This window comes from Chelonoidis abingdonii, chromosome 19 (genome assembly GCF_003597395.2).
Source record: "Chelonoidis abingdonii isolate Lonesome George chromosome 19, CheloAbing_2.0, whole genome shotgun sequence".
Classification (NCBI taxonomy): domain Eukaryota; kingdom Metazoa; phylum Chordata; order Testudines; family Testudinidae; genus Chelonoidis; species Chelonoidis abingdonii.
In genome coordinates, this window is record NC_133787.1 from 3,236,264 (window position 1) to 3,255,915 (window position 19,652).

Here is a 19,652-nt window from a genome sequence, read left to right on the forward strand (position 1 = left end):
CAGCGTTTCTGCTTCCTGCCGTTAGGTGCCATTGAGTGCTCCCTGGGAGTTTTCTCTTGTCCCCAGTGGAAGGAGGCACATTAGAGAGCAAGTTAAGGTTGGCACTTAAAGCCGGGCTTGGTCTGTATGAAGAAGACAACGTCTCCTTCCCGAACGTACAGCAAATTTCTAGAATTTACAAGCAAATAGAGCTAAAATAATTACAGCTTGGAATTTGCAGTTTTCCCCTCCCGCCTGCAGTTTGCTCCTATTCTCCAGTCAGTGGGTGAGTTTTCCTACCTGCCCCAAAGAGATCCTCAGGGTGCATCTACACTGCATTGTAAACTCAGATCTGTGGGATCCAGGCTTGTGGACTTGGTGTTGCCAACCCCGCACTTGAGCGTCCACACTGCATTGTAATCCTGGGTTTACAGTTGCTGGACCAAGGCCTCCCAGCTGTGCTAATGTGTCCATACAGTACTACGCAGACCTGACTCGGGTCTGCGGCGGGAGCTGCATCCACACGGCAGCATGAAAGGGCTTGGACTCCAGTCTCGGCAGAACTCGGGCTCTGATCCCCCTCCTTAGAAGGTCCTAGGACCTGGGTCCTGTGTGCTTGCTGAGTCGAGTCAGACCAATCTGTGTGTGGGCAGGAGGGAGACTGGGCTCACATTTGCAACCTCAGAACAGGTTCTACCCTGTGTCTTTGGCTATGCTTGCAGCTAAGCTGTGTCCCCCACCGGTTCAGCTGTGTTCACCACCAACGATGGGTCACTTTTGCAGCCTAGATAAGAGCACCCATTCTCCAGGCCACTGCGTCTGTTCAGAGAGGAGCTGGTGGATGAGAACTGGGCTGGAGACACTTATCTACAGGGCCAGTTTATTTCACAAACCACCATCGGATGGGAACAGCTTTGGGTCTCTCCTGACCTGGCTTTGAACAGCGCCCAGACGTGAAAGACTGGGTTCCCATCACCTGAGCTGTGCCATCCCCCTACCTATTTCATCGACTAGCATATTTATTAAAGCTCCTGCCTCAGCTTCTGCTCAGATTGCAACCCTCCTGAGCCCCCAGTGGAGCCAGTCACAAAGTGTCCAGCTGAGAGCGCTGTTCTGTGTATAGAACAGCCTTCCCTGTGCAGCCCCGTTGTGTCAAGGCTGCTGCGTCTCATCCTCAGATAAGGTTTATCTGGCTAATGGCTGTTGGGAACCAAAACTAGCCCTGTGTGGCTGCAACTCACCAGCCTCACGCAGCCCTCCATCACCAGCCACACAGCACAGCGGGGTCCCCGATCACAGCCAGGCCCTGAGCCTGTTACACAAGAGCCCCATCCTGGGGGTTCCAGTGCCTCACGAGGGGTGAGTTGGTGATGGGGAAATGCTGCAGCCTTTGTGTCCCTTGTGCAGAGCCAGCGGCGGGTGCCAGGGCACCTGGATGGCGCCAGGAGGGGTGGAGTGGACCGTTGTCGTGCTGACCTGCCAACACAAGGACAGCGTGTGTGCCTTCCAGAAAGGCAAGTGGTGCAGCTCACGTACCAGGGGCCTGGTGCTGACATGGATGCATCCCGGCTGGGGCCAGTTCCCAACCCTCAGAACTTTTTGCCAATCTGGGGATGGACTTGGGCTTTGTGCGCTGGCCAACGCCACCTGTAGCCTGGGCTAATTCTCTGCAAGCTTCCCCCTCCCACAGCTCATTGATCCCAATCTGTAGCCTCCTGCCGATCCCACATGCAGCTCTGCTGGTGCCCCTCAATCCCCACCTGCAGCCACATGTATCCCAGCCCTGGGCTCCCACCTGCCATGGCTGTGTTAGTGTCCCTCCATCCAACCTGCAGCCCCCTGCTATCCCAGCCCCAGGGCCCCCCCCCACCTCCACAGCCCTGATGCACTGAATTCCTGACCTGCAGCCCTGCCCCCCATGCTGTTCTACTCCCGGTATCCCCGCATGCAGCTCTGCCAGGGGAATCCCCGCTGCTGTTCCAACCCTGGGAGCCCCACTCCCTCAGCGCTGCCAGTCCAGCCGTGCCAGAGCCTAGGGCGCTGTCAGAGACACACTGGCTCTATCCATGCCGAGGTGGCGTGTCACTGGAACCTAACCAAATGCTCGGGCTGCACTGCTGCTTTAACCCCTGTTCCCATGCACTAGGGCAAGGCTTGGAGGGGCAGAGCCATCCCAAGGAACTGGCATCCCTGGCGATGGACTCAGGACAAGAGGTGGCAGTGTGTGCTGTGGCCACAGGGTGAGGTACAGGACTGTGGCTCTGTTATCAGCACAGGAGAAGGCCGCAGGTCAGCGGGCCCATGTGCTGCTCAGATGTCACATTCTCCGTGCCTGGGGGCTCAGCCTAGGAGGTGGAGGTGGGGTGGCTTTGCCTGACCCTGCATGGGAGGGACCTAGGCTGGACTAAGTAGCCCTGAGAGCTGCCTGGACTGGGGGCCTGTCCCAGTCTGCCCTCGGTTTGGATCCCCGGCTGTCTGGGCCCTGGAGGAGTCCAGGCCGCACCGTGGCTGGGTGACAGGCAAAGGGAGACACGGTTCCTAGGTGCCCTGTAGTCCTGCAGCACAGGGAGCGACCTCCCCACTCAGAGAGGGGTTGTTTGTCTCGGGAGGGCCCTTCTTCACCCTCCACACCCTGTGGCCCAGGGCTGTAGGGGGCAAGGATGAGCCTCTGCGGCTGGAGAACCCCCACCACCAGCAGACAGCAGGGGTCAGCCATGGTCTGACCCACAGAGAGTTAGCCGTGGTCCTGCAGAGCCCCCCGTCCCCAGGCCTGGTCACTCAGCACATCCCTGCTCTCCCCCTGGTCACTCAGCGCCACCAAATGCCCCTGCTCTCGTTTGCTAGAGCTGGAGATCCGGTGGCGGCGGGGTGCACTGGGCCCACACCCCCTCCTGCTGACTGTAGAGGACCCCGCAGCATGCGTGGGCAGCGGTGGCGCCACCCTCAACGCCCTGCTGGTCGCAGCCGAGCACCTGAGCGCCAGGGCAGGCTGCACGGTGAGTGACGTGGCACGACGGGCTCCAGGCCGCGTCCAGGTGGCACGTGTACTGAGTAGCTGCTGGGTGTGCACCCAGATGAGCTGGCTGGGCAGCTCCAATGCCCTCGTCTCCCTGTCCAAGGCTGTGCTGGCGTTGCCTGCCCTGGAGGTGCCTTCCTTCCAGCCTGCTTGCCCCCAGCCCATGGAGCTGGGAACCCCCAGTCACCCCCTCCTCCGTGCCTGATTCAGCACAGGTTGGCCACCCCATGGGCTTGGTGCCTCAGCACCATCCAGCGCCTGTGGGGACGCCCAGGTGCAGGGTGCTGTAGCAAAGCAGAGCTATAGTACCCTTCACTAGCGCGTACAGCTACCCAGGTGGGCCCAATGACCCTCCCCCTGCCTGCCCACTCTTAGGGGCCATATCTGGGGCCAGCCTGCAGCATGTAGCTGCTGTAGGGAAGGGCCTGCAGCCGGGTGCCCAGATGGCGATGGCAGGAGGCACTGAGGCCTGGCTGGTAGGGTGCCCCCAGATCTGTGGCCCTATAAAGCTGGCACAGTCTGTTCTGGGTTATAGAGTTTGCTGGAGAAGGGGACACCGGTCAGAACTGCCCTTTCTTGGGGCTGGTTCCCCAGCGCGGCTAATAGATTCCCTCTGCGCTCCTCCAGGTGGTCACCGCTGATGTCCTGCACGAGGCCCGGATCCTGATCCTGCACATGGTGAGAGCCCAGTGGGGCAGCGAACAGGCCTGCTCTGCAGTGGTGGGCATTGTTCACCCTGCCCCTCCTCCTGGGGTTGCACCCTGGGGGCATCATCAACCCCAGCCTGGCTGCCGGTGGCGAGTCCCCACCTGGAGGAGTGGGACGTTGGGCTGTGCCATCCAGCTGCCACCTCCATCATCCAAAGCTCCTACCTCCAGGGCGCATGTCACGTTACCTTCCACCATCAGCCTCTCTGGCAGCAAACCCAGCCCACCAGGCACTGAGGGGAGTGACACCCCGGCTCTGCCCCCCGAACCTCGGAGCATGTTGGTACCAGGGGCCGTGCAAACCATTGCTAAATGCCACTGCATATGAGCGGGCCACTGCAGGTAACATTAGTCCAAGGGAGGTCTATGGGGGGGTGTAAACCTCGACGCTGGGACCAGAGCGGCTGCACCCCCCACTGATAAAATCAAAGCCTCTTGGTGCATAATCAGCTGAACACGAGCTCCCAGTGCTACACTGTGGCCAAAAGGGCTAATGCGATGCTGGGATGCATAAACGGGAATCTTGAGTAGGAGCAGAGAGGTTTGTTTACCTCTGTATTCGGCGCTGGTGTGACCGGGGCTGGAATCCTGTGTCCAGTTCTGGTGTCCGCAATTCAAGAAGGATGGTGATCAGCTGGAGAGGGGTCAGAGAAGAGCCGCAAGAATGTCTAAAGAGCTTGAAAATCTTCCATATAGTGCCAGAGCCCAGCAGCTCAGTCTGTTTAGATTAACAAAGAGAAGGTTCAGGGGTGACTTGATCACAGTCTGTAAGTACCTGCATGGGGAACAAAGATTTAATACTGGGTCTTCAGTCTACCAGGGAAAGGTCTAACATGATCCAAGGGCTAGAATTTGAAACTGGACAAATTCAGACTGGGACTAAGGTGTATTTTTGACAGTGATGGTAATTATCCGTTGTAGCAATTTACTAAGGGGCGTTGTGGATTCTCTGTCACTGTCCAGTTTTAGCTCAAGGTCGGCTGTTTTTCTCAAAGCTCTGCTCTAGGGGTTATGGTGGGGCAGGCCTCTGGTCTGTGCTAACAGGAGGTCAGATTAGAGATTATCGTGGGGCAGGTCTCTGGCCTGTGCTAACAGGAGCTCAGATTAGGGATTATCGTAGGGTAGGTCTCTGCCCTGTGCTAACAGGAGGTCAGATTAGGGATTATCGTAGGGTAGGTCTCTGCCCTGTGCTAACAGGAGCTCAGATTAGGGATTATCATGGGGCAGGCCTCTGGCCTGTGCTAACAGGAGGTCAGACTAGCTGATCACAATGGTCCGTGCTGGCCTTGCAGTCTGTGAATCTATATGGGGAGCTCCTCCCCAACCTCACTGCAGTGGGAGAGCCGGTACCCAATCGGTGCCACGGCTCTGCTTTCCTGTGGCAGTGGCTGAGGTCCCCGTGCTGCCATCCTCTGCCTTCCACGGGATGTGGATGGAGCTGTGGGACCCTGGGCAGACAGGTCACACAATCCACATGGACCCATTGGCTTCTGGATGACATCCCCCTAAGTTGCGAGGGTCCCAGCTTTATTCCACTCCCACACATTCCACCCCGGGTCTCCCCTGCCCTCTCAGTGCAGCAAGGCGATAATCCCCTCCTAAGGCTGGTATCTGCTGTCCTTTACATGGCACCTCTTAAAGCCACCACACGTTTCAGTGCTGCCCCTGATCCCCAGCCCTGGACTGTCCTATCTGCAGCGAGGCTGCAGACGCAGCTGCCCATGCCTGTCCAACCAGCCCCCGCCCCGGCACTCAGCCCAGGAAGGGGGGCACCTGCTCGTGGGGATCCAGGCAAAGCACCCCGGGGGCATCTGATGGGGGGTGACATTGCTGGGAGTGAGAGCCAAAAGGCCCAGAGGCCACGGCTCCTGGGTGAAAGTGGGGCTTGGGGCCAAGTCTCTTCTCCACAAGGCCTCTCGCAGGACGGAGCCTCTCTGCCCTGTCTCCCGCTGACCAGTGCTCCGGCTCTTTCTCCCATCAGGGCCGCGACTTCCCCTTCGATGACTGCAGCCGGGCCTTCACCTGCCTCCCCGTGGAGGACCCCGATGCCCCAGCCGAAGCGCTGACTTGCAACCTGGACAGCCTGCTGGGGACCATGACGCACCAGGTCAGTGCTGGGCGGGGGTGGGGTGGGCGGAAGCGCTGGCCGGGTTCCTTTAGGAGGACAAGATTGGGTCCCATTCAGCCCAAGACCATCTCATTCTGGTCCCAGCATGCACTGCTTTCTCTCCATCCCCATCCCCATGGCCAGGTCACACAGCACAGTGGGGCCTGGGGTCTCCTAGAGAGGGACCCCTGGGCCCCTTCCCCCGGGGCAGTGATGAGATCCAGCCGGGAAAAAGCTGGGCACTCCCTGCTGGTGAGGTTAAGAAGGCCAGACAGTAAATGGCTGCCCAGCTCCCTTCCGCCCAGCTCTGCGGTATTCTGGGGTCGGGAGGGCATGTGCTCCGGGCCCTGTGCTGATCTCCTGGCGCTGTGCAGCCCAGGCTCGGATCCCAGTGGACGTCCTCACCTCCTCTTGTATGTCCCTCTGTAGCTGTGCAGGGGCTCCCCGCCGGGAGTGTGGGTCTGCAGCACCGACATGCTCCTCACTGTTCCCTTGGCAGCAGGTACGTGCTCGCCCAGTGCCGGGGAGGGGATCCGAATCAGAGCAGGGCACAGCTGGGGAGATCAACCCAGTAGCCAAACCCAGCCTGGGCAGGGTGCAAGGGAGTGCTCTGTGGGGCTCCAAGGTGGGATAAATCCTACCTCTGGCACCCCACAGGGACCCTGGCCTCAGCAGTCCCCAGAAGGCTTGCATTGGGTGGCGGTAGCCACTGAGAGCAGAGGCTTGGCCGACAGCTGTCCTGGCCTCTCTGTGCTGCCCCATGGAGCACAGGGCAGAACCCTCAGGAGGCTGCGTCTGATGGGTGCAGCAAACGGTGCCCTGCGGGCCTGTGGCTAAAGGTAGGAGGTAGCTTGAAGCCCTTGTCCTGTGAGCTCTGGGCATGCCCTGGTACCGCTCAGCCCCTGGCTGTGCGAGAGGTAGGACCCAGTGCTCTGATCCCCGCAGCCCAGGCTCTCCGCCTTGCAGGGACAGGTGCTGTTGGCCTGGGGACTGGCCGGAGTGATGGCCCATATCTGCATACCACAGAAGATCAGCCTGTCTCCCAGGCAGTCCCCAGGTGAGCGCTGAGCACCTTGTGGGTGTGTCAGGGCAGCCTGATGCGATGGGACCACCGCAGGCAAAGCAGGGTTGTGACGGCTGCCCTGCGCCTGCTCCTGCTGGGGCCCAGTGCTCCAGTCCTCCCCCTGCCTCTGTCCCGGCAGGCCTGACTCTGGCGCTTCCCACCCACTGACCCACAGCAGGGGCTCTTGGTGGGCAGCTGGCACTGGGAAGGGTGAAACAAGTGCCCCTGCAGCCTGTGTTGTGGGATCTGGGCTGCAATCACCTCCCCCCTGCCGGCAAAGTGTCTTTGGGGTGGGAACTGAAGTCCCGCATCCATCGCTGCAGGCCTGGGGCGGGGTCTTGGTGTTAGCAAAGGGGATCCCCCATATGGGGAAGGGCACGTGACTCTGCCCCCGGGCCAGGCCAGGCATGCAGGGTGGTAGCTCTCATGCCCCAGGCTGGGGCTCTCAGCTCAGTGCACCCTCAAGCTGGGCTTGTCCTGCATCCCCTTCTCGTCCAGCAAGCCTGTCTGCAAACTGCTCAGGCTCAGGCCAGCTGCTGCTCAGTGCCTGGACGCCCATGCAAGCCAGGGGAGCTAGAAGTGCTCAGGGTTGGCCAGGAAGCCCTGGGCAGGGGTGGGTGTTTCTGAGCTGGGTGCGTGGCGGCCCAGCTGCACATGCCTGGGGTGCAGTGGGACATGTGTTGTGGGGCATCCATCGTGCCCACAGCTAAACAAACAGTGCTCAAACCCTCCAGCTAACATGGGAGCCTTGCTTCAGTGCCCCTCCCTTAGCAACGGCCCCCAGTCCAGCCCTGCCAGCCCCGCGGTGGGTGGGAGGTGTCCGGGCAAGGCGTGCACTGGTGTCTGCTCCTCTCTCTCAGAGATCTGCTGGGAAGGGTTCCAAGGTGCCAAAGTGATCTCCGTGCCGGGGAGCATCTCGTACGCCAGAAACCACGGCGTCTACCTCGCCGACCAGCAGGTACCCTGAGCCCAACACTTAAAGTGGCACTGAGCCCCAGACAGTGCGCTGGCCGAGCTCCCGTTCACCTCTCTTAAAGGGGCGCTGAGCCCGGGGCAGTGAACTAGCCAAGTTCTGTTTGTCACTGTTCACCTGGAGATCTCTTGCTCTGTGATTTCTCCCGTGCAGTGCCAGGAACGTCTGGGTCGAGGGGCCCAGTACAGAGGGCCAGCCTCCCCATTCCCAGGCCACAAGCAGTGGGGAGGGAGCTGTGATCTGCCTTCCCCTTTGGGAGACTAGGCTGTCGGACAGCACGTGGCCTGTTGGAGCCACTACCGAGGGGTGGTACAGATGGGGCAGTGCCCACTGAAACGTTCTCCCCTGAGCTGCAGGAGGGCCCCTCGAGAAGCCCCAGTCTCTATGGCCCACTGACTCCCTGTCAGGGCCCTGTGTCTAATGCCTTTCCCCCGGGGGCTGTCCTCCGGCATCCCCCCCCGCCGGGCCCCGGGCCTTTCCCCCGGGGGCTGCCCTCCGGCATCCCCCCCCGCCGGGCCCCGGGCCTTTCCCCCGGGGGCTGCCCTCCGGCACACACCCCCCGAGGCCTTTCCGCTGGGGGCTGTCCTCCAGCATCGCCCCTCTGGGCTAGGGGGTCCACAGTCAGGGTCTGAGGCAGGAGGGGGGCTGGCCTGCCCCAGGGCTTTCCCATGGGGTTATCACTAATGTGGGTACCCTGAGCCTTTCTGACTGGGGCTCGAAGGCAGCCAGGAGAGGTGCAGGCGCTAGTGAGCCCATGGTTTGGTCCCTGACTCTGCCCTCTAGCCAGGCCCAGATTGTGCTCTCTGCTGCTCGCTAGCAGCCTGTGAGCTGAGCCAGCCACTGCCTGGCCCACTCCGGCTCTGCCAACTCCACCACGGCTTCCCGTGCAGGCTTGGGGAACAGCCTCTCGAATGGGCTTCTCTGCGGCTCCCCAAGGGCGCCTGGCCCAGCATCGCACTCGGGTGCAGGCCTCTTGACCGCGCTCAGCAGTGAGTTCAGGATGTGCCTCGAAGCCTGGGAGGGCCTTGCTGGAGGGGAGTGACACTGAGCCAGCGGGGAAGGCTCCATTCTCCATTGCCAATTCCCCAGACCCCCTGGCTCCTGCACATGGGATCTACTGTGAGGTTCAAGTAGGAGCCCTGGAGCTCTGGGATAGACGCTGGGGAGCAGCACTCCTGGGCACAGAGCAGAGGCAGAGTGAATGGGCTCCCAGGCACATGGGTGCTGCGGGGAGAGGCAGGGCCAGCCAGATCTCCACTTTGATGCCTCAGCACCACGTCCAGGAGGGCACCTGATCCCCAAGCTGGCATGTGTGATGAGTTACCAGGATGCACGATGGCAGCAGCACTCCAGGAAGGGAAGGACGCAGGGCTCTAAGTGGACCAGCTACCCCACAGGGAACTGAGGCAGCTGGGTCCTGTCCACGGGGTGCTTTGGGGACTGGCATGCTAGGCCCGCCCATCCCCTTAACAGCCCTGCTGTGTGTGAGGCCCATTTCTGGCACACGGTACCCTGCCCCGGAGCTCGGGCTGCTCCCAGTATCGGGAGAGGCTGGGAGGCAGATGGCCAAGTCTCTAGACTGGTGACTCCCAAGGTGGCAGGATCCATTAACGAGCCCTGGCCATTCGCTGACTGCTTTGCTGAATTGCGCAAGGCACCTGGGAGCTGCTGCCTGGAGTTAACGGGTGCCGTTCCTCTTGCAGGGCTTCGTGCGTGACATCATCTACCAAGGCCCCGCGGCCCGAATCCAAGAGTGCGCTGGACCAGACGGGAAAGTGCCGCTGGTACGTCCGCTCGTTGGTTAATGAGGATCTCACGCCAGGGCAGCAGACTGGGAGGAAGGACTGTGTAACTCAGCCAGGGGTGTAGCTGGGGTGGGAGGTGCTGCATGAAGCAGGAAGTCTCTAGATTAACAAGCATAGACAGATCCTGGCTGCCATAGATGCTGCTAGGGGTAATGATTGCACTCGTCCCTAGAGACCTCAACCAAGATCAGGTCCTCGTCCAAACACACAGCGAGAGACGGTCCCTTCCCACCCAACTAGAACCCAGGTCCTTCCAGTCTGGTGCTCTATCCACTGGGCCTGACTGTCCAGTTAGGGTAGCTGCTATAATGGGCAGGTAAAACCGGGGCTCCGACGCGTTGTAGGGCTAGTGGGAATGGCCTGCAATAGGGTGTCGGGGGCAGTTCCTGTTTACTAATGTGTTGGCACACTGAGTACGAAGGCCAGTCAGAGGAGGAGGCTCTGAGCCAGGACTCCTGGGTTCTACTCCAGCCTCTGCCATTGACTTGCTGGATGCCCTTGGATGAGTCACTCCCCTCCTTGCACTGCACTGGAATGGCGCCAGCCTCCTGGTGTGGACAGGAGAGGTTACCACGTTGACACATGCATGCGTCACGAGCCCGTGTGGAGAGAGATGCCGAGCAGGACACACAGCTGCAGAAAGGGGCAGTGGCTTGCCCCCCGAGAGCTGGCACTCGGGCCTGTCGAGAAGTAACGGCCCAGCTAGAGCTGGAGGAACAGCTGGGGAGCTCTGCTGCTGGGTGTATTGGGGAAGCGGTTGGGTTCACCGCTGCCCTGCTGGCTTTGTTAGGGTCAGACCAGCTGTGAATCTGGCCCTGCCTCGCAGACCTGGGCCTTAGCCACACGGGTCAGATCCAGCTCTGACCTTCCCTGGAGTCTGCTTCAGTCCTGCCCAAAGGAAATGCAGGGCTGTCCCTGGGCGAACTCTCTGCTAATCCTGCTGCTGCTGGGGGGACAGGAGAGAGAACCAGATGTTACAGGCTAGGGTACCATGGAGTGCCTGCTGTCTGACCTGACCGAGCCATGCCACCTCAGCGGAGGGTGACCAGACAGCAAGAGTGAAAAATCAGGAGGGGATGGGGGTAATAGGCGCCTATATAAGACAAAGCCCCGAATATCAGGACTGTCTCTATAAAATCAGGATATCTGGTCACTCTACCGCAGGGAGACACAGCACCAGCCCTTTTAGAGACAGTCTGCAGCCCAGACAGGGGAGCAGCTGTGCTCCTGGCCTGGGGCAGGATCTACCTCACAGCCTCCTCCCAAGCTGAAGGCACCACGGGCTTGTGCTTCCAAAACTGCCCCATGAGCCAAAGGGGAGTTGCCACCAGCAGGACCAGATTAAGGCAGGGACTTTAGGGGCTGCAGCCTGAGGCCCCAGCTCAAGGGGGCACCCCACAAAACTAAATCACAGGCAGCGATCTCCGGGGTGCGCAGGCTGCCTGCCCTGGCCCCACACTGCTCCCAGAAGCAGCTGGCTGCTGACACATCTCTGTGGCCACTGGCAGGGGTGGAGGGGAAGCGGCTCCATGCACTGCCCCCACTCCCAGCACCGTCCCTGCAGCTCCCATTGTCTGGGAACCAGTGGTGGTGCTTGCGGGCGTGGGCAGCCCACAGAGACACGCTGTCCCCCTCCCTGCAGGGGCACACAGAGACCTGCCAGCAGCCAGCTGCTTCCGGGAGTGGTGTGGGGCCAGGGCAGGGAGGCAGCCTGCCTGAGCCCTGCTGCGCTGCCGGCCGGGAGCCACCTTTGGTAAGTGCCTCCCAGCCAGAGCCTGCACCCCACGCCCCCTCCTGCACCCAAACTCCCTCCCAGACCACTCACACTCTCCTGCGCCCCAACACACTGCGCCAGCCCGGAGCTCCCTCCTGCACCCAAGCTCCCTTCCAGACCCCGCACCCCATCCTGCACCACAATCCCCTGCCCCAGATCAGAATCCTCCTCCTGCACCAAATTTCCTCCCAGGAAAAAGACTTGTGTACAGGGGCCCCACAAAATCTAATAGCCCTTGGCCCACAGGAGAGTTACTCTGGCCACCAGCCACCGCCGGCAGAAAGGGTTAGTATCGGTAACTCTAGGGGGTGACATAATCACACACCAGCACGCAGGAGAGAGTCTGCCCACTAGAGGCAGCGGTGAGCAGCAGGGATGCTCAGCATGGCCCCCAGTTGGCCTCCCAGGTGTGAATTGCAGTGACACCCCACCCAGCCGGCTCTGTGGTTTCAGGTGTGCGGGATCGTCTTCTTCTCTGCGGAGACTGCAGAGCAGCTCCTGGCGACACACGTCATCCCTCCTCTGGATGCCTGCACCTACCTGGGCCTGGATTCGGGGGCCCAGTCCATCCAGGTGATGCTCTCAGCTGTTCGTCAGCAGCGGTGCTGAAGGGATCCCCTCATTGTACCATCTGGTGCTAGTCACCCTCGCCTCTCCATAGCTGTCTAAAGCAGTGCCAGGGCATTCAACCCTTCCTTTCCCCCTCCCCCCAGCAGGTGGGTCTGCTGGCACAGGGGCAGTGGGAGGCCCTGGAACCAAGGGTTAAATCAGCCCACGCTGGCGTCGGGTGACCAGCAGGGGGCACTCTGTGCATGTGCAGCATCGTGGCTGATCGGACCCCCCCAACTCCCTGTGGTGGAAACGTCTCTGCAACCCACACCCCAGCTGAACAGCAGGGTGTCCCCCGGACAGGGCTCTAACTCTTGTCTGCTGTGCAGGGAGCTGGGTCTCTAGGAGTGCCGCGGAGACAACACAGAGCTCTGGGGCCTGTTTGATCACTGCACCCCAGAGCTCCAGGAAACCCCCCATCCTGTGCTCCAGACCCCACACAGCAGCGCGAGCTCCCCCTGCCACCTTTTCCCCATGGGGCTGGCCCGGGACTGTCCTGGGGAAAGTGGGACAGGTCCTACCCCTGCCCTCCATCCCGCCATGCCTGGGGCTGAGGACAGAAGTTATCCCACTTGCCCTTTGCCCAGGGAGGGGCAGGGCAGAGAGATGCCTGTGGTCTGTGGCAGCCATCTTGCTCCAGTCACACAGCTCCCGAATCAGCCAGTGCCAGCTTCTCTTGCCATTCCAAGGGCCAGGTGCTGCGCTGTCCCAAACCCTGCTCATGGGCACAGCCTCAGGGTCTGTCAGCCCTTCTCTTTTGTCTTCCCTTGGAATCCCCAACCCCAGGAGCCCTGCCCCTCCCTGGCACCCCCCCTCCACAGTGCTGTCACCACTGTATCCAGTGTGAGGCCCACCCAGTGTAGACGCACTGCAGTCAGTCTCCAGCCTGTGGGTCAGGGCTGGAGGGCACAGACTGAGCGTTTTCCGTTCTCTGCCTCCCCCCCAGCTATCTCTGTTCTTCGATATCGTGCTCTGCATGGCCGATGGGGTGACTGAGGACGACTTTGTGACTGGCAGGACCCGGGAGGTGGACAGCGGCCCTGCCAAGGGGGCGGTGGCCCTGAGGAGCGCCCGCTCCGTGCTGTGGAAGGCCCTCCATGCCATCCCTCTCAGCATGGGTGAGCGTGACCGCCCCTGAGCGCTGCCCCAGCCCCCCATGTCCCTCCCTTCCCCGGCTAGAGCTCTCTGGGGCCTTGGTAGCCACCCAGTATCCCAGCAGATGTTCCTTGGCTGGTATCTTGCAAAGGAATTTGGGATAGTCTCTGAAGACACCGGGAGCCTTGTTTCCTCCCTCGATGTTCCTCCAAGGACTGTTACAACTCAGAAGCCAGGCAGGTTCAGTCCTGGTCGGTGTGTGGAGCCGCCACAATGGAGCTGGCAACTGTGCTTGTTAGAAACAGGACATGACTGGTCCAAAAGACTCTTCGGTTGCTGGGGAGACGCGGGCTGTCAAGGGGTGCTTCGTTAGTACACTGAGGATTGTTGGCACGTTTCCGTCAGTTCAGGGTCAATGCCCCAGCGTGGTGATAGGGGGTCATTAAAGGAGCCTCAGGAGGGTAAGCAAGAACTGGCTGCTTGGCTTGTATAACTTCAGAGCCTTGTCATCTAACCCACTGGGGGGCTTCCAAGGACCCCAACGGGGCTGGGGGCGCGAGGGGCTGCACATGTCCCTGCCGCGCTCCGCCTGGCTGCCACGCGGAGGTGTTTTGGACTCTGTGCTTGGCATCTCCCCCGACCTCCTCCCTCACCTCGTGCATGTGATGCCGGGTTTACTCCTCGGGATCTTGGTGGGCGTCAGCCGCCAGTCACAGCCAGGTGCCAGGGCCAATCCCTTCAGTCTACCACTGAGCGAGGTCACCCCGTGGTCTGGCCTGGGTTCAGTCCTGCACCCACCCTGCTGGGTGGTGCCCAGATCAGAGTGCTCCTACCCCTCCCCTACCCACCCTGATGGGCCCCTGGTGCCTGCCAGGACCCCCCCCCCCCGCCCCGGCCCCAGAGATCTGGCAGTGCATTAATGGTGTTGCCTCTCTCCCGTTTCCCGGCAGCGTGTATACCTGATGGTTGCTATGACTACATGACTATGGCCGCTAGCGACCACATCCACAACCTGACGCTTCGCACCAGCTCCACCAATGCCCTCTCCTTCCGCAAAGTGGCGCATTCCCACATAGATGTAGGTACCTCCCTTCCCTTGGTCCTCCCCCTGGCATCTCCTTTCCTGCCCCCATTGCCCTGGGGCACCAGTGGCATCTGGGCCACGTCACCTGGCCCTGCTCTGAGACAGCATAGTGGGAAAGGCGCCAGCACCGTCTACACTACTACCCCATCCCTGTGGGAGAGGCAGTGTAGCTTGCTGGGTAGGATACTGTCCTGCGGATTGGGAGACTTGGGCTGTGTTCCCAGCCTGGTCTTGGACCTGCTGGGTAACCTTGGGCAAGTCATTGCCCTTTGCTGGGCCTCAGTTTCCCCTTCCCCCCTTGTGTCTGTGTTGGCTGCTGTCAGCTGTTTAGCGCAGGGCTGCATCTGCTTGGAGCCTCTGGTGCTCACCTAACCCTCCATCAGTGCCACCTCCGTGCGGGACCTTCAGCAAGTGCTCAGTACTTCTCCCCAGCTCCTTCTGCCCCACCGGGCTCCTCTCCCCCACTCCTGAGTGCTGGTTCCTTCTGTTCCCGCAGCAGCCCCAGCTCCTGGAGGATGGCTGCTCCGTCACCAACAGCCTGCTGGAAGGAGCCGTGCAGGTGGAGCCCGGAAGTGTTCTCCAGCACTGCCACTTGCAGGTATAGCTTCCTCCCCTGGCCCACTCACTCGGCTGGGTCCCTGGGAGTCATGCGCTTCCCAGGCATGGGGCTGGATCACCCTATGGCTTTGGACTCTTGCTCTAACCCAGCCTGGGGCCTGGCTGCTGGGGTCCCCTCCCTCTGCATGTTCAGGCCCATGTAGATCCTGTGTCTCTTCCCCCAGTCTCTCCACACCCGCCCCAGCTCCAGCCCCTGCTCCTCTCCCAATTCGTGACCTTGTGGCCAGGGGCTCCAGGGAGTGAATGCAGGACTCCCACAATATCCCCCATTGCTAGATTTTACCAGTGACCATCTCTGCCCCTTCCCCCACCCCTGGCCTTCCGCTATTCAAAGTACGGCTGTATGGGGTGGAACTGAAAGTCTTTCAGAGCCTTCAGCTCCCTCTGGGAGTCCCCAGTGCAGAGGGCACCTGGAGCCCACCATGATGGGCTGGTTGTGACTAGATTAGAGGGAGGGGCTTCCCAGTGCTCTGATGGGGGTGGGGATCTCCGGCACCGCCCCACATTTCTGGAGCAGCCAATTTTGTCGCCCTCCCAGGGACCCTTGCAGATAGGCTCTGGTTGCCTCCTCACGGGGCTGGACGTCTCCTCCTCGCCTGCCCTGCAGCGCTGCCGGCTGCGTGACGTGGTCCTGCAGGGGCACTCCATCCGGCTGCGGGACATGCTGCGCCAGGTGTTCACCCTGACCGGGTGCCACGACGACTGGCAGGTGCGGTCTGAGACCAGGCGGGGGGCTGTCCAGGAGCTCTGAGGGTCATGTGACCTCAGTGAACAGTCACACCTATAGGCTGACCACCATCTGTGTTTCCCCCGGTGTGGGGCCCTGGCTACCCACTGGACTGTGGGCACTGCTGGGGGTGCCTGTGGGGGAGGAACATTCCCCTATGAGGGTGCAGAGAGGACCATCTGCCAAGGAAATGGGGCACAGGGGGCCACCCATGGGGACTGAGTGCTCTGGGGGAGGAGCGAAGGCCAGGGACGCTGCCCTGCCTCCCTGAGAGCCAGTGCGGGGTTAACATAGGGCCTGCCGCCAGGAGAGGGCAGAGATTAACCCACAGCGATAGTGCGAGTCCCTGTCCCCTTCTAACCCCACTTTTCACTGGCTCCTCTCTCCCCCCTCATAGAGCCCTGCCGGGGAGGCCGGCACCTACCTGAACATGCCCTGGGCTGAGTTCTTCCACAGGACGGGGATATGGTACGTACCAAACAGGCTGAGCAGAGAAGGGTCCTGGATAGGGCACAGAGTGAGCCGAGAGCAACTGCTTTCCTCCTCTCCATGGCGCCCTGAACTCTGCTCAGCTGAGACCTGGGAAACTCGCTCTGTAATGCTGCTGGGAAATGGAAAGGGGCGGAGAGCAGCTGTCTGTGCCAACTCCTGGGGGCCCAGTGGGATAGAGTGAGACTACATGAAGCCAGCACCCTAAAGCAACCTGTCCTGCAAGAGGCTGGGAGCTTCCCCATGTAACCAGCATGTGTATCTACAGCGCCTCCTGCTGGGAGAGGCTGTCAGGGCAGGAGCTGTGAGCCCCTCACAGCTGGTCTCCTTAGAGCAGAGGTAGGCAACCTATGGCACACATGCCGAAGGCAGCACACGAGCTGATTTTTCAGTGGCACTCACACTGCCTGGGTCCTGGCCACAGATCTGGGGGGCTCTGCATTTTATTTTAATTTTAAATGAAGTTTCTTAAACATATTAAAAACCTTATTTACTTTATATACAACAGTAGTTTAGTTATATATTATAGACTTATAGAAAGAGATCTAAAAACATTAAAATGTATTACTGGCATGTGAAACCTTAAATTGGAATGAATAAATGAAGACTCAGCACAGCACTGCTGAAAGGTTGCTGACCCCTGCCTTAGAGCATCTCCCTCCAGCTGGCCGAGGAAGAGGCTATAGTGGTTCTGCTGACTCCTGCTTTCAGTCTGGATGGAGGAGACTCCATCCCAGCAGTGCAGGACAGGGGCAGGGCAAGGCAGCAGCTATCCTCCAAAATTTGCGGCCAGTTATCCTGGGCACGGGGCTGTCCAGCTGATGAGGAGGCAGCAGAGAGCTGACAGGAGCTTCAGCTCCATGCTCCCCTCTCCCTGTGCCTTCGGGAGGTGCAGGCCTCTCAGGATCTGCTTTCCCTGGGGCAGAACTGAGGCTCTTTTTGTAGGTGGGGAGGCCAGAGGGGCAGGTGCCCACTGCCTAGGCCTCCTGCCCCCGTTGCACATGGCCGTGTGGAGCCCGCTCTCTGAGGCTGCTTCTCACTCCGGCAGGGAGGGGGATCTCTGGGGCTCCGAGGTCCCGCGGAAGAGCCGCTGCCTGCTGAATGCCCGCCTCTTCCCCATTCTGCATGCTGCCGAGCCCCTGGGGGTCCAGGACGTGCTGTGGTTCCTGGGCTCCCAGGAGGGCGAGGGGCTGGGGCGGTGGCGAGCCTCGTGGCGCATGTCCTGGGAGCAGCTGCTGATGTGCCTAGACCAGGAGGCGGAGCTGGCGTCCCGCCGGGCACTCTTCTTCTGCCAGGCACAGGGCAAGATACGCAGGGTGCTGCTGGAGCACAGGGACTGCAGCCTCCTGCCACTGATCCGCACGGCCGTCAACGAGGGCTACCAGGAGGCCATGCTGAGCACTCTGGACCAGGGTGAGAGCTGGGCGGGCGGCTGCCTGTGGCTGCATGTGACCTTCGTGTCAGCCACATGTGCTGCTCTGGGCCGTCAGGATGCAGACTCCAGCCCTACGGTGATTTAGCCCCTGTGCAGGCCCACAAGCGCTGGTGGATTTGGGCACTGGTGGGGACCCTTGAACACGGCCGGTCACTCTCCCTTGCTAAGCCGGCTGTGCAGCCCTTACGGCGGTCAGGGGACTGGTCACTGGGATGTCAGCCCAGAGGCGTGCCAGATTTCATTTTTGCGGATCTCACTGTGCATCTCTGAGTCTCTCCTGCTGTCTTTGCAGTTGGCTACAGGGCATTCTCCATCCCTTGTGTAATGCCGGGTCCCAGACAGCTGAATAGACTGCTCCACAGTCTCTTCCCCCTCCTCTGCCATGCACTCACCTCTGGAGAGGAATGTGGCCTCTTTGAACATCCCTCAGGCATGTGGCTTACGGAGGCTGCCAGAGGGCAGAGTTTCCTCCCGTTCTCGCTAGCGAAGCCGTGTGGAAGCCAAAGCCTGAGCGCACTTTCCGTTGTGGCAGACAGCGGGTTTACAGCTACCCTGGCCTGTGGCTATGAGTGGGCAGAGCATGCTGGGTAACAACATGCAAATAAGTAGCACCAAGTAACTCTCTTCTGATCCTGGAATTGCTGGGCCCTGCGGGCTTTGGGAAGTGGAACTGAGCTTGCCCTGGCGAGGTGGGCTACCGCAGCCTGGGTCCATTGTAGGTGTGCTGCAGGAAGGTGCCGGCTTGAGCGCCTCTATCTCCAGAATCCATGTAGTAATTTCCACTACATGCCTCCGACAAAGTGGGTATTCACCCACGAAAGCTCATGCTCCAAAACGTCTGTTAGTCTATAAGGTGCCACAGGATTCTTTGCTGCTTTTTATCTATTTCCAGAACAGGCACTGCACTGGCATTGGCAGTGCCAGCTTCTGTGGGCTGCCCCAGCTCAGTGCCCCACCCCTGGTTAGCATGAGGGAGGGAGTTCACTCCATGCCTCATTCAGCCCTTGGATCCACCCAGGATAGTCAACGAGGGAGTTGATGATGATGGGTCATGGGATATGGGCACTGGGCTGAGAGCCAGCAAACTCATTCCACTCAGGGACACGGGGGCATGCTCTGGTTCAGGACAACTGTAGATAAGTGGCTGGAGGGGCTTGGGGGGCAGAAGAAGAAGGTAACTTTCATGCTAGATGAGGAGGGATGAAATCCTGCCATGGACAGTGGCTCTCTAAGGCTCCAGCTTGCTGGGCCGTGACTGGCTTCCGCGTTGATGGCTTCCTTTTGCTTCACAGTGGCATCTGTTGCCGCTGACCCTGGGGTGGCAGCTCGGGCTCTCGCCTGCATCGCCGACGTGCTGGGCTGCATGGCCAAAGGGGATGGGGGCTTACGGAGCGGGCCGGCCGCCAACCGGGAGTGGGCCCCGGCCTTCCAGCAGCTGGAGAGAGGCAACATCGCTGAGGGAGTGAAGGCGCTCGCCAAAGAGAGGAGGAAATGGCTGGGCAGGTACGGCTGAACGGACTGGGCTGCTGGGCCCTTGGTGTCCAGGAGCCAGCGGGGGTGGCAAAGATGTTTTGTTGGGGGCTCTGGTGCTGGACTCACCCCCCTGAATGGACCGGGGTTCCCCACCGGGTCTGCAGGGATGTCACCACCATTTTGCCCCATTTCCAGCCCTGTCTCATGGCCTTTCTGCAGCGAGCAGCGGGGTTTGCTGTGAGGTCTCAGGGCTGTCAGCCATTCACTGACAGACTGGCCTGATCCCCCCACTCTAAGTGGGGGACTGATTGCCCCTCCTCACCAGCAGCTTGGGTCCCAGATAGGGTGACCAGACAGCAAATGTGAAAAATCGGGACGGGGGTGGGAGGTAGTAGGAGTCTATATAAGAAAAAGACCCAAAAATCAGGACTGTCCCTATAAAATTGAGACATCTGGTCACCCTAGTCCCAGGTCCTGCTGGAAACCCATAAACTGTCCAGCTGATGCTAAGGACACTGCTAGGCATCAGCCCTGTGTCTCTGCAGGGGGCTCTGTGCTGGGCTGACTGATGTTCCTGGCATCTCCATCTCTGCAGCCATGGACTGTGGCTGGCAGATCGACTAAGGACCCAGCCACGCACCAGGTGGTCAGTAACCATGACAACCTGTGCCAAAGGCCGACACGGGCACCACTGCCGT

At 60.6% G+C, this 19,652-nt stretch overlaps 1 protein-coding gene across 4 annotated transcripts in view; it reads left to right on the plus strand.

Moving 5' to 3' along the window:
- FCSK (fucose kinase) overlaps window positions 1-19,652 on the plus strand; it is a 36,864-nt gene that overhangs the window by 7,902 nt on the left and 9,310 nt on the right. The window contains exons 2-16 of one of the 4 annotated variants that reach the window (XM_032795407.2): window positions 1,387-1,493; window positions 2,824-2,975; window positions 3,623-3,673; window positions 5,684-5,809; window positions 6,239-6,311; window positions 7,733-7,830; window positions 9,549-9,629; window positions 11,878-11,997; window positions 12,980-13,151; window positions 14,079-14,206; window positions 14,709-14,810; window positions 15,369-15,539; window positions 15,955-16,025; window positions 17,095-17,459; window positions 18,774-18,984. In XM_032795407.2, coding sequence (XP_032651298.1) covers window positions 1,415-1,493; window positions 2,824-2,975; window positions 3,623-3,673; window positions 5,684-5,809; window positions 6,239-6,311; window positions 7,733-7,830; window positions 9,549-9,629; window positions 11,878-11,997; window positions 12,980-13,151; window positions 14,079-14,206; window positions 14,709-14,810; window positions 15,369-15,539; window positions 15,955-16,025; window positions 17,095-17,459; window positions 18,774-18,984 — 2,000 coding nt within the window. In that variant the 5' untranslated portion in view covers window positions 1,387-1,414. The other 3 variants (XM_032795409.2, XM_032795410.2, XM_075073753.1) reach the window with 3 other exon arrangements.